The sequence below is a fragment of the Camelus dromedarius genome, chromosome 3 (genome assembly GCF_036321535.1).
Source record: "Camelus dromedarius isolate mCamDro1 chromosome 3, mCamDro1.pat, whole genome shotgun sequence".
Classification (NCBI taxonomy): Eukaryota; Metazoa; Chordata; class Mammalia; order Artiodactyla; family Camelidae; genus Camelus; species Camelus dromedarius.
Genome location: NC_087438.1, coordinates 24,762,625 through 24,776,486, shown reverse-complemented (window position 1 = coordinate 24,776,486; position 13,862 = coordinate 24,762,625). Strand labels below are relative to the sequence as shown.

Sequence of the window (13,862 nt, the reverse complement as noted above, 5' to 3'; positions counted from 1 at the left end):
ATTAGGTCTTGAGTCAACAGTTGAAGATGCTGTTCTTGTATTCCATAAACGAATGGCTTTCCTGGGGTCAAAGTTATTAATGTCTGGAGAATTCAGCTGAATTATCAGGAGATCCGTCATGCATTCAGCCTTGACCTTGGCATGCATTTGGGACTTGGTGCACTTCAACTGACTAAAGCCACGTTCTGCTTCCGCTGAACTTGCCGGGAGGCTCAGCACCAGATCAACTAGTGTTAGGATGTTCGGATACTTGTGGAAGTAAACAGAATTCACCAAATCCCAGGTCAATTTGCGGACGTTGTGAAATCTAGGAGGGAAAATGAAAAAAAAATGTAAAAGATTGAGACTCCCAAATAAGATATTTGTAAATATCAGCTAGGTTACCCATCTCACCTAGTGTAAATCTCTAATTTCAACATGCTCCATTCTGTGTCCACTTTGTCAATTTTCACCTTGGCAGCTTCCAGTACTGGTTCATAATGTGCAATCAGGACGGACACCTCTTCTTCTCCAAATTCTGCAATCAATACACAAAAAAGTCACAGATCTGAAAGACATTTGTACAGACAATCAAAGAACAACAGATTCAGAGCCCGTGCAAGGTAGGTTACTTTGATTGATCTTTGTGGGCCACAATTTAAAGCTTCCAATTGTGGTTGCCTTCACCACATCTTGGCTGGCATCTCTAAAACAGCCTTGCAGTCTCTTGATAAGATGTGTTAAAACCGTGTTTCTCACGTCAGAAATGTTTCCTTTACCTCCAAGGCAGTTACCATGAAAGTGTGTGACTGAATCCACCCTCCGTTCTTTTGGCCCCGGTCTGGGGAGGGAAAAAAAATCCCCCCAAATAGACAAATTAAATGAAAAAGCACCTAGCAAATGATTTCTCAAGTTGAACTGTCTAGTCTGACAGACCCTCAGATCATCGCTGACACCTCACCTTGTTTGATATATTCTGAGCATGTCCAGTGTTGACTCTAAGGTGGCAAATACATCAGCAATTGAGGAATTTCTGTTTTGAGTGACCCGGGACAGAATGCTGAGAATATTAATGACATCCACCAAGAAGTGGACAAATTTAACAACATCTGCTTGGAGAAGGAAGTCTAGAAGTTCTTTGGCTTTCTGATGACTGGTATCATTTCTGCTTTCGTCTGTCTGTAACACAGGTGGAAGATAAAATAGTGGTTTATCTTTCTCAAAGTTATTATTTCAAATTGCTCAGTAAAAAGTATTCTCTTTATTCTGAAAAACTAAAATAGCATGGTATTTCAAAATTCCTTACCGAATGCAGTTGCTGGACAATTGCTGGATATCCCTTGAGAAAGTTCTGGAGGGCAGCCTGTAATCCCTGAAGCCACCTCCCACCTCCTACTGGAGAGGGCACCACAGGCCGAATGTGAAGGCCTTTGAAAGCAGCCATCAGAGAACTCTTGTGAAGAGGAGAATTACGATAGAAGTAATAAATGCTCTGGAGAAGGTCTCTGACGTGGTTGTACAGGAGAACGCTCTGGAACACTGCCTTGTACGATAGCTCAAGGTGATGTGGAAAGCAGTAAACAGCCAGCACACATGGCTGGATTTCTTTTAAAAGCAGGGCCACCCCACTGCTGTTTTCTGCCTCTGAGCCGGAGGCACCATCACTTCCAAAACCAACCAGCTTCTTTGCCCAGTCTTGGTTCGACAGCCGAAGTTGAAGATTTCTCTCCAGAGTTTTCTCAATGGCATTTTTTATTGACAGAGGATCCTTCTTTTCCACCATCTGCACCCCGACGATTTGGCAATGCACTTTGCCTGCATGGGCAAACTGTACGTACACGCGTTCAGCTTCCTGGATGGAACTGTCTGTGAGCCCATCACTGATGACGGAGAAGAACTTACTTTTTTCTAATTTCTCTCTTAGCGTTCTCCGTTCTACTTCGGCAATAAAATATGTAAACGTTCTCGCTGATTTGTTAGTTCTGAACACCGGGCCAATATCAATGCCCTTCATGTCGTCCAGTGTGCACATCCAGATAAAATCTTTGAGGGGATGTCCGGTCTTGGCGATAGCATGGTAGGACCTGAACAGGTTCTCCACCCTTCCCGAGGGTCACCTTGCTCATGGTCCTCACCATCAGCTCCGTGGTGGCTCTGCCCACTGGAGAACCGCTTGTCGCTTCCACTAGGGAAGCTCTGGCGTGAGCCTTGCTGAGATGATGTGCATTGAGAAATTCGGTCCTGAAGTTGTCGGTGCCGTAAAAAAGACTCACTTGGTTTCCCCTTGACTTCATTCCATGCTTACGACACAGGTCACAGAACATAAGATTTAGAATCTCATCATATACAAGCCAAGGGTACTTTTTAAGCCAAATTTTTAAAAACTGGTTGTTCCTCTTTGGAAGGTAATGGTCAAGTATCCGTGGCCTTTTCTGCTTTTCAGTGACTCGAATCACACCATCTGGAGGCTCCCTGTCTTTAAAATAACTCCATGTTGTTATTTTAAGTAATCATCAATGCCTCCCCTCAGTTTTGCCTAATCCCTGCCCCTCCACATATACTCATTTCTGGAAAAATTCTAGTGAGTTTTCACTACTTAGCAGGCATTCTGGCTAGTGCTCCAAGTGCTTTCTATCATTTAATCCTCCTAAACCAGTATCTCTATTTTATAGTTCAGAAAAGGGACCAATTATTAGTATCACTAGCCATTTTATGGATTAAAAAACTCTAAGGCACAGAGAGGTTAACTAGCAGGCACTCTGACTCCAGAGCCCCCCAAGTTTACACACTTCACATTACAGGTTTCTCCTATGGGCAAAGAATGCTGTGGTCTTTTTCATTCTAGAATCTGTCTCCACACAGGAGAGGGACACTGCTTTTTGCAGGATTTGCTTGGGACACCTCTTCCCTCCCGCCTCAGTCCTGCCTTCTCTGGTGGTGACATGGCCCACTTGCTCCAAAAGGGTGCCCTTCTCAGATGGTTCTGGAAAGGAGCTGTGCCGCATGCTTCATCTGTTTCTTTTCCCCAAAGGTCTAATTTTTGACAATCATTTGATTATTTGCCACAAAAAAAGGATATTTATTTATCTGGACAAAAGGACAGAATTATTAAAGTTCCACAAATTGTCCTAAAATACAGTTTCTCCCAGAACACAGATGGCTTAGACCAACCAACCATCCCTCTCTCTGCCTTCACCTTCTGCTCATTTGACAACACTGCTATTTCATGGCACAGTGAAACCTGGACTGTGTGCTTCTGTGACGTTATATTAAAACTCCTCGTGTTGACACACACACTCAGTGTTTCCCTGCCCTGTTTTAGGGCCCCAGGCTTTCACTCCTCGACTGGACTTTGAGCTCTTCTGACAGAAACACACCTACCTCTTTGCTCCAGAATGTGCGAGGCGAGGGCTGAGCACTAGGTAGACGTGTAAGAAAATCAATCTTTCCTAATTGCTTTTCTTAGTCTCTTATCTCTTAACATCTTTGAATTGAAAACCTTTGCCTTTAGTCAGTCTGCCTCTGCCTTTCTTATTCTATTTGCACTTAACTTCTAGCTTGCCTTTTAACCAGTCTCTGCGGTTGTTGTTAAAACAAAGCCCTGGGTTGTTTGTTTGTTTGTTTGTTTGAAGGATTTTTCCAAATCCTAGATGTTTCTGTGCTCATTGAAAACAAACCTCCCTCCTGCCTCCGTTTCTTACCTGCACGTGGGGTAACTTCCACGTCTCCCACCCTCGGCCTTCAGGGCCTGCTCTACACACAGGAACCTTGGTGGACATGCATGAACGTGTGAAAAAAGCAGAAATCATGTCGCTAAAGGAAAAGTCTTTAACTTTCACTACTGATTTAGCTGATATTTATGTTTTCGGTTTCATGGACAGATTTCCCAGAAGGTGCTATCTCGAATTCGGAGCACACGCTTTCATTCGCCTAATAAATTCTTTGGCTTCACAGGAACATGTTTCCTCCTGAGCCTGTGCCCACCGCAGTTTCACCGGGTCCAAAGGCTTCTCAATTCATACTGCACGTCCGTGACCTGAATCTGGGCGAGCAGGAGCTCACCAGCCGAGGGACCCGCAGGGCACCTGGCGGCCTCACTTCTTTTTCCTCTAATACCCCCCTGGTGAGATACTCCTGTTAATAACATTGATCCTTCTCTCTCACACCTCTCCTAGGAAACATTGCTGTATTTCTTGATCTGTGTAGATGTCAGACTACTTTAAAGACTTTTCAGATCAAAAGAGGGGGCTTCCTTACCTGCAAACATAGAGTATCATAGTTTTAGAATTTTCTCAGAGACACTAAGCTTAGGAAACCCCCCAAACTTTCTAGTTACTTCTTTCAGACAACAACCCAGGTGCCCTCCCCGTTGCCTCTCGGTTCGTGCGTGGAGGCTCTGTGCGGAGACGGGAGCGTCCGCTGCTCTCAGACACAGCCTCATTCTCCCACTAATCCACTCTCCAAGTCCTTTGGCTCTAAATGACTTTGATAATCTCTCCTGCATGTCCTCTGAGGGCCACTTGAGACTTCACAACTCAGCCACCAGCTCTTTGAGGCCTAGCTTCCCGCCACTTGCCTTAGCTGGTCTGTTGCCTGTTCCCTAAATACGTCATGCAACCTCAAAATCTCGATGTCGATTCCATTTTCACCTGTGCCTGGAAGACCCTGCCCTGCTTCTCTTCCTGGAAGCGTCTGTCCAGAAGCTTCCCACGGGTTAAACCCTTTGCTGACACACACGGGCGGCAATAACTACTTCCTCCTTTGAATTCCTGTAAAAACCATATCACTGAGTGATCTTGTTAAGCCACTGCAGCTGAGAGTTCTTGAACTTGTCTCAGACCAGTCGCTGAGTCTAAAGATCTCCAAAAGGGGCCGGAAGGAGGGGCCCTTGTCAGTTTTTAGAACAAAGCTAAGGGACTCGAACAACTGAATGCTGCCTTTCTTTGGAGGAAAGGGTACAGAATTTGTGGGATGGTATGCTCTCCAAATAGCCTCTCAGTAGAAGCCAAAACTGTTAAGAACCAAATCTCTACAGGTGTTACATGGAGTACTGATGGGCTGACAAGGAAAAGGAGTTCTTGTGGTTTAAGTGGGGACATTGGAACACGGCTAAAGTGTTCCAGTTTCCACAGACTTCAAATTGCTCCCATTGGAGAAAGGCTGTCTTCCTGACGTGCTTGGCACTTGGTGTTTGGGACGAGATGTACCCACCCAGAGCTTACATAAAATGAGTGTTTTGGTTTTGTATTCTTAAGGTCCCCAGGGAGTCACGTTCCTCATGGTTCAATTCCACCAGCTGTTGCGATTTTTTTTTTTTCTGGAATTGTTCTCGGGCAATGCTGCAGGTGCCTATTAGGGTGTGTGCACCCTCAGCAATGGAGCTAACATTTTGGATAATCATAAGCATCGTTAGTATCAATATTGTAAAATGTTATATATTATATAATAATATAATGTTACTGTAATTATATAATCAAGTGATAATGGCTTACATCACACTTAAATTGCACATGCTATGTGCCAGACACTTTTAAAGCACTTTACATGTATTAGTTAATTTAAGGCTCATAACAACCCCTTGAAATATCCCATTTTCCAGATGAGGAAAGTGAGACTGAAAGGTGTTAAATAACTTGTTCAAGATCCAATTACAGTCATTGGACAAGAAGTGGATTTGGAAGGAGCTGTATGACTCTTCTTACCCATGGCTGGGTCTGCTTACTCATCCAGCAATGGAGAAGAAGTGAATTTACATGGAAATGCTGGCTTGAGGCCTGACACGTGAGGCCTGATGCCATGCCGATGTTGGCTATTGCCGTAATCCAGGAAATGCTCACTGAATCCCTCTGTGCTGGGCGTATACTCATGGGAACGGTTCCTGGGACAGTCCATGCATAACACACCTGGTAATTCAGGCTGTCTCCTACCTAAGCTGCTCCTAAATTCTAAGTATAGATCTTTGCTGGGTGGCAAGAAAAATGCTACCACGACAGGCTATTTCCTTATGTTTTGCAAGATCTTGTGTGATTATCACGTGTAAGATGACTTTTTTTTCCTAGCACATTTGTGACAATCAACAAATGATATTTTATGTCTAATGACTACCCTTACTAAAGGAGATTCAGAATTATCACAAGTGGCAGAATCTGACCAGGAAAGGAGTGATAAACATAAGCATTCCAGTATATGATGCATTTTCAATTTTACATCGTTTTCAGTAAGGACTATCTTAATGAAGACTTTTAATTTCCGTGGGGGTTAACCAACACTCAGAAAAACTTCTTAAGCTTTAGTTTTTTCCATTAATATCATGATATCAGCTACTCACAAGTATTTATTCAGTCATTTTTAAATGAAAGATTATCCATTTTCCTCAATAATTTCATTTATGTAGCATAATTAAAAGTCACAAAGTGTAACTTAACAACATTAACACTCTTTGTGAATTTGCTAAAAAAATCTTACTATGGGCCTAGTAACATAATGACTATTATGTGCAAATATGGGTGCTTTTTTGTAGAAAAATTCACCTACTAATCAGATTTTAATATATTTTAGTGAGCTCGAAGCTTACATCCTAGATATCATAGGCTGCATTGGCAAATATGAAATAGTATAAGGAAATGCTCATATGTCTTGGCTTAGAAATAATGGCAGTGTTCAAGTTTAAGCAGGAGGTTTTAAGGATTACGCATTTAGAAATGTACCACTTTCAGCCAGATGCTCTGTGCTTTCAAACTGCTACCACCTCAACTAAGATCATGTTTTGAAATTACAGATTTCTAGGGTAAATACCATGGAAGGTATCTTAGAAGGAGTATGACCAAAAAAAAATTCATGCAAAAGATTTAAGGCAGTGAACAACAATTGCAAGAATGAGGAAGAAAGACTAAAGTCAGAGGATGCTTTTGGGGACCAGGTGAACCGGGAGAAGGGGTGAGTGGTAATTCCTGGACTTCCTCACAGAGGGACAAAGTCAGCATTCCCTGCCTGACTTCTAAGACGGCATCAGAGAACCTCTAATTCTGTGACTCTGGGATGCAGAAAATGGAATGATTATTCTGCTTCCCTTTATACATTAGCAAAATGACAACATTGAGTATCATTTCTATTGATAGACTACCCGATACTTAAGAAGCACCATATGCAATGTATATTTTTTCAAACAGGGTAACTGAGCTAATAACAAAGGGTTCAGGCTCTTTGCTTATAGTCTGTAACTCATTTTGATCCATCAAGATCCCCCAGTTCCATGGGATTGGATAGCTTTGTAAATTCTGCATTAATTACTACTGTTATTCTTAAACCTGGGTTAACTCGCCAGCTGGGGTGGGTGGAGGTGGTTCCCCAGACAGAGGAGGCCTCTGTACCTGTTTTCCTGCAATTCATGCAGCTGGGGAAGGAGAAGCAGAGCAGTCCCTAACCTTCCCTCGACCAACCACACTCATTCTTCATTCTACACGTTTTCTAGTGGCTGCTCCCCCAACTTTAAATAGCCGCTGTATCTTTGCCATTACATCACTGTTGACTTCTTTCAGTTCCTCCCTCCAAAGTATTTTATCACAAAATTTTCCTGACCAACCTTGTTGCACACTGATTCTCCTTTGCTTTGCATTCTTGAACACTTTATCAAGTTCCTATTCTGTTTCAGAAAGAACCTAAGTAGAAGTTTATATTTTCTTCTTCTTTGATTGCTTTTTCAAATTATATTCTAAGTCCCTAGGGCAAGTGGCTTTCCTTTTATATTTACCTTAAGTTTTTTCCCCTTTTTATGCTGGTGGGAGAGGTAATTAGGTTTATTTATTTATTTGTCTAAGTGCAAAATTTCTTTAAGTTTTTAAAAAATTTTGAAATAATTATAGATTCAGAGTAAGTTTAAAAAGAAGTACAATGGAGGTACTGAGGATTGAACCCAGGACCTCATGCATGCTAGGCATGCACTTTACCACTGAGCTATATCCTCCCCTTATATTTACTTTAAAAAAAGTATATAACTATCTCCCTCCTCCTCTCCCTCCCTTTCTTTTCCCTTCCTTCTTATTCCCAGTGTACATTGAAAACCGTTGTGTCTTACCATACTCTGAAAAGAGACAAATGTACCAGATGACATTTTTAGCCCCAACAGTTTTGAGAGTTAATCTTCTAAGAAACACACATGTCAAGTTATAGCTGATACTTATAACTTGTTTTTAACTTTTAGTTGAAATGCAAACTCTGATTACGTGGTTGGAGCCAAGAATGTATTACAGTTAACATGAATAGTAAAGTCCCTTCTGAAAGGGATTATGAGTGGTTGATAATTTTTCACCTATCCAAAGGCCCCCAAACACTTTTAATTTTGACCTGCTTCTAGTCACCCTAGTTTAGGATTAAAGCAGATCACATTTCATATTTGAATTTTTATACCTCTTTCTATTTTATGTGCAAAAACTAGTGTGGATAAAATGAAGAGTAAAATCAGCTTTGAAGAAGGACATATGCAATAAAAAGACACTGTGAAGCCCTCACAATGGGGAAGAGGGTGGAATCTGCCTGACTGAAGGACTGAAGGGGTTTCCTGTGGTGGCTCTGTGAAATTGAGATTTTTCTGTACCTGTTGATGGCCATTTTGGGGGTACCTGCTGCTTCCTGCCCAAATGCTGCCAACCTGAGTTGGTGTCCATCCACCGCTGTAGTGTGTGCCTTTACATCTTGGAGGTGTAGCTCCACTCAAGCTGATTGGATGAGCTGATACACGCCAGGGGAGGGGTCTATCCAGGGACACACAGTTACACCTGTTTCACCCACTGGGCTTAGCAAGGAGGTCTTCAGACTTAGCAAAGTAACTCTCTTTTAACTAATGAGATCTAATGTGCTTTTCTGGAAACACTGAATTTTTTAAAAATAAATGAAATACAACCATTATGAAAGCAGAACTGTGTTAGTACTAGACAAATGTTAGTTGATTATTCTTTAGAGGAAAGTAATGATTTTCCAGTAAGTAGGAGCTGTTGGAAGATAAACCTCTTTATGAGAGGCAATTTAGTTCAGTGGGAAGGGAGGGGAAGCCCTTTGAACCCGGAGAGTCCTGAATGATACAGGACCATAGGCAGATTCTCAATTGCCCTGTGACTCAGTATCCTGACTTACAGAATGGAGTTACAATCCTACATGATTTGTCTGAATTATTTGTGCTATCAATGGATGGAATTCATTGATGAAAATCTACATGCAGAAAGATTCTGAAATTTAAAAAAGCCTGGTGCTACAGCACCATAATAATAAAATATGAATGAAATAAAGAATCTGTGTGCAGAAAATAACTATACTCTTACATGTGAACAGATTAATTAATCCATTAAGCAAGTATGGGTTAACAAAGGTTCCGCTTGTGGTCTCCAAAACATTGAGGAAAAAGGCAAGTACAAAAGGGAAATTCTCTACTCCCTGGTCTCCCTTCACAGACTAGTGGGGGAGACAGAAACACACACTCATAATCCTAGTACAAAACTTAAACTAGAAGTATGCACGAAGGCTGTCTCTCAATTGCCAGATGGATTAATACTCAAATTTACCAACCTGCCGCCAGGGGCAGGGGGGGCAGGAATGAGGATCACTGCACTCCCAAAGGGTTAGACACTTTTCTTCTCTGTTTAGTTCAGATCCATGTTGTGGAAAGCAAGGGCTTGTTTTAATGCCACACAGCGCCAGAGGGCTGTTTTACTTGTGGATAGGTGATTGCCATTCTGGTCAATCTTAACCTTCCCCCCTCTGCCCCTACTCTTTTCATAATAATTACTTTCCCTACCTTTAGGTGCTATATCTAAGAACTGATTGCGAAGGCTGTCAAGTTGTTCAATGGTCAGGGTGCCATTTTCCTCTTTTTCTACAGGTGCAGGGCGCACGGGAGGAGGTGGATCTGGAAAGACTTTTAAATCGCCCTTAATGAAGAAGTCTTCTTGGCCTAAATAAAGTTCACTCTGAATTTTGGTAGATGTTTCAATGTGATAGCGAGCCACCTCCGTCAATTTTTCCACGCTGAAAGTGGAAAAATGAATAGGGTTATCCCCATTAAAGATACTATCATATTTAGAGTGTTTGCTTATTAGACACACACATTCCATAGCTCAGTTAGATAATTCAAGCCGCATGTTTAAAAATTCTAATTTCTCTTCAAACCTATCTGTAAAAAGGCAGGGTATAAGTAAATACATGTAGATTAGAAGCAGAATACATGCTTGTTACAGGGCTAATAGTCACACATTTTAATACAAATTTGAACAGAAAGAGACTCCATTAAATTTTTTTTTTTAGTATTAGAATGTATTTTGCTGTATAAGCAAGATTATGTCAAGAGATAAACTTCATTCTAAGTATGAACCAGAATCACGTTACATGGCAGACAAACCTGTAAAACAGGATTGTTAGAATAACACATTTCTTTGGAATCAGGACAAATTATATGTAAAGTGAATCAAATTTGGCAACGGTTTTCTCTAAAAGTGGCTTTTCTCTAACTTTGTATCAAGGAGTTTGATGTTATCTAAGATACACTTGACAGAAGGGACTCTGACGAGATAATCCACTGAAACTGCTATGCCATCTTCTCAGAGAACAGCAACTCCTGGCTAAACACGTGGTCTCAGCAGCCGTAGTTAGGAACCACCGCAGGGCAGGGGGCGGAGCTCTGGAAGCTGAGTTCTCATTCCAGACCCTTCTCCAGCCATGGGTCCTTGGGTGAGTTACTCGAGCTCTCAAACTTCCTCATCTTCACAATGGAGCCAGGAACTACACAACTCCATACCTTATGGTTATTCATGTAGGGCGTGGATTTAGGCTGTACTGGGGATTATAGTCATGGCCCTAATTAAAGGTCACTTTAAAAGCCAGAGAAGTTTTCTACAGGAATAAGTACAGTATCACTGTAGTACAGAAAGTCTTGTTTATATCTTGCAATAAAGATTGAACATGGCAGAAAAATGCATATTGAATCTGCTCTTATGTAACTCAGGAACACAAAAAATATTCATATACTGAAAAATTTAAAAAATAACATTAATGCTTTCCTTCTAAAGAGAATCTTGAATTCAACTCCAGCATGCTGTATTCATGAGTGTCCGTAGAGTATGTATTATCTAGGTAGTTTATGCTCGATGGTGTTTGTGTGCTGGGGCCAGAGGAGAAGGCACTAGGTAGCTATTGAGTTCACAACCCTGAGTGAGGAGGGGCTCCACTCTTAGAGACCCAGACATGACCAGAGTAACAAAATAAGTGCGCCATCTAGTGGAAGGTCACAGAGAGTAAACTTCTCAAAAAGGGAGCGGCGGGGCAGGGCTGGGGGTTGGTAAAAATGCCAGGAAAATGAAAAGTGAGATTTGAAGTTCAAAGGGATCTGATAGGTCTCCCTATTCTTTTTTCTCTTGTCACTGGAGAATTTTTGCAAGAACCAAAATAGAAAGCATGGCTGTACTGCCTTAGGTTTTAACTCCTTGTGGCCACATTCAGACGTCAGAGAGATATATACACACAAAATAAGTGTGAGAAATAGGAGTACATCTGATAAAAATAAGAAGCATTTATGCTTGATGGCCACAAGGATGGGCATTGTGAACCCTAAGAATGAAAAAGACATGTTTTCATTTGTAAGTAGCAGGCAGAGAACAGAACTGAACATCACTGCTCTGTGATGCTGTTAAGTAACTGATGGCAATCCAGAGGCAAATTATTTTAAGCGTTACTGCAGTGAGGTTACCAGGCTGAAGGGTGTGCGTGCACGCGTGCATGCGTGCTTGCGTGTGCATTTCACTACAGAGCCACAGATACAGACAACAAGCTGAGGAATTTACAGTAGGACTTTCATTATGAGACAAGGACTGGAGAAAACAAACCATAGCAACCGTCTTCTAGCTGGCCGTGGTTGCTTCTGAGAATACTTGCCATTTGTAGCCTATGTAGGAAGTAACTTCCAAATTTCCAGTAAATGTTTATTGCAAACTGTGGTATATCACAGAATCTAGATCTAGTAGAAACCTCTAGAATAGCCTGGTTAGAGTGTTTTCTTTTATACATGAAGTCCGTGGGCCTGAAGCAATTAGGCATGCTGTAACTTACTGACAAGGAAAGATTCCCTGTTTCCTGGACCATCAGGTCTCCTGACTCTCTGTTGACGGCTATTTCCGCTCAGCTGCGCTGCCTAAGCCTTTCAGGGGAGAGTTAAGAGGATAAGACTCGCTGCCCCTCACTAGCAGTGAGAGTCTGGGGAGCCTTTGGAACCCAACAGAAAAGCAGAACTATCACAAGGGAATCAGCTGAGCTGATAAAACATTCCAGTGAATGACTTCTTCATTGCCCACTAATTGGCTCTGAGTAATAATAAGTCTGGCATTAGAAAGACAGGAAACATTATACTACCTCTAAAAAAAATTTTTCAATTACTTATAATCTTACTTTGTAAACTAAGGTCCTCACTGAGCAGTGTGAAAACCAAACTCATATATAATGTGCAAAACCGGATGCTTCAATAGCCCCCTTTGTTGCGTGATTTACTGTTAAAGTGTCAACACCAGTGTGTATGTGATTTCCTAAAGGGTCAAAGTTTCTCTTTGTGAATGTAATTCACATTTGTAAACACCTTAAAAATCTGTCAGATTTTGGTCTTCAGGAATTAACAAAGGGTATTTTTAAAAAGTCACGCGTACTTTACCTGGCCATTTCATTCAAGTACCTCTCACCGAGCCACTTTTCCATGAGTTTATATACATCAACCGCCTTTGTGACTAAGTCTTCCAGGGAAGCCAGGGCTTTGTTCTTTATCAGTTCAAGTCGAAATTGGGTGGCTCTCTCTGTTTAAAGAGAGAAATAAGGGTGTTTTCATGTATTATATGCTGTGCATTTTCTGATGAAACAAATTCAATTTTAAGCCAATTATGCTTTGGTTTTATTTATGCACACATTATACCAATAGGGATAACTGATCCCTCATCCAGCTCAGAAGCAAAACAATGTGTGGCAGAGGTGCTGACAGTTTATTTAAAACAAAACTGTAATTCAGCCTTATAAGTGTTGCACTTTATAGTAATATCCCCTTTGATGAATTGGAATAGGAAAACACAATAGTTTCCGAATTTTGAAAAGGGGAGGGTACTAGGTCTCTGGATCTCCCTTCTTAGAACCTTGGGAAGGCAGTGCCATTGTATTTCTCAGCGCTGGTGAAAGGCGATGAAGCCTGTGGTTCCAGGGCCTATTGCTATTCTGGGCACACAATGAGGTCTGCAGATTTTACTTTTGAAGTATCTGCCCAGTCTTTCTTCTTTGTTTTTCCTGTCGCCACGTTTGGGTACCTGCTTAGCTCTCACCTCAACTACAGCGATCACCTCCATCCTGCTTTCTCTAACTTCCCTTCTCCCCCCTCAAATCTGAATCCACTTCCACAGCCCCCAGAGTAACCTGTCTCACCTGCACATCACAGATCACAGTCGCTTTCTGCTCAGAATTCTTCACTTACTCCCAGTTGCCATAGAAGAAGTGTAACTTTCTTGGCAGGGCTTCTGTGACCCTCTGTCTCCCTAATCATTCATTCCCAGAAGATGCCTCAGGCTCCCAAGCCACTGACTGCTGGCCTCCTAGTTCTCCGCCCCTGCCCCCGATCTGTCCCACACACATATTTCCCCACATTCCTCCAGTTCAACCAAAGCAGGCATCCACCTGCTAGGCAGTCTTTCTGGACTCCCCTGGGCTCCCTCCATCCTGTACACTTGTCTCCGATATCACAAAATATGATAAGTGATTGCTTGCATTTCTCTTCCTGTGGATTGGGTTTTCTTTTTATTTGTTTGTTCATGTTGTGTTTGGGTATATATGTTTCTGTTAATAGGCCTGGGAACAACAGAAACTCAGTAGACGTT

At 41.8% G+C, this 13,862-nt stretch overlaps 1 protein-coding gene across 1 annotated transcript in view; it reads right to left on the bottom strand.

Annotated features, from left to right (window-relative positions):
- The window catches only part of LOC105087004 (sperm flagellar protein 2), a 61,270-nt gene that overhangs the window by 23,535 nt on the left and 23,873 nt on the right, over positions 1-13,862 (bottom strand). The window contains exons 7-8 of the mRNA XM_031443901.2: positions 12,662-12,800; positions 9,767-9,996 (exon numbers count right to left, since the gene is read on the bottom strand). Of these exons, the coding sequence (XP_031299761.2) occupies positions 9,767-9,996; positions 12,662-12,800 (369 nt within the window). The remainder of the gene's footprint in view (positions 1-9,766; positions 9,997-12,661; positions 12,801-13,862) is intronic.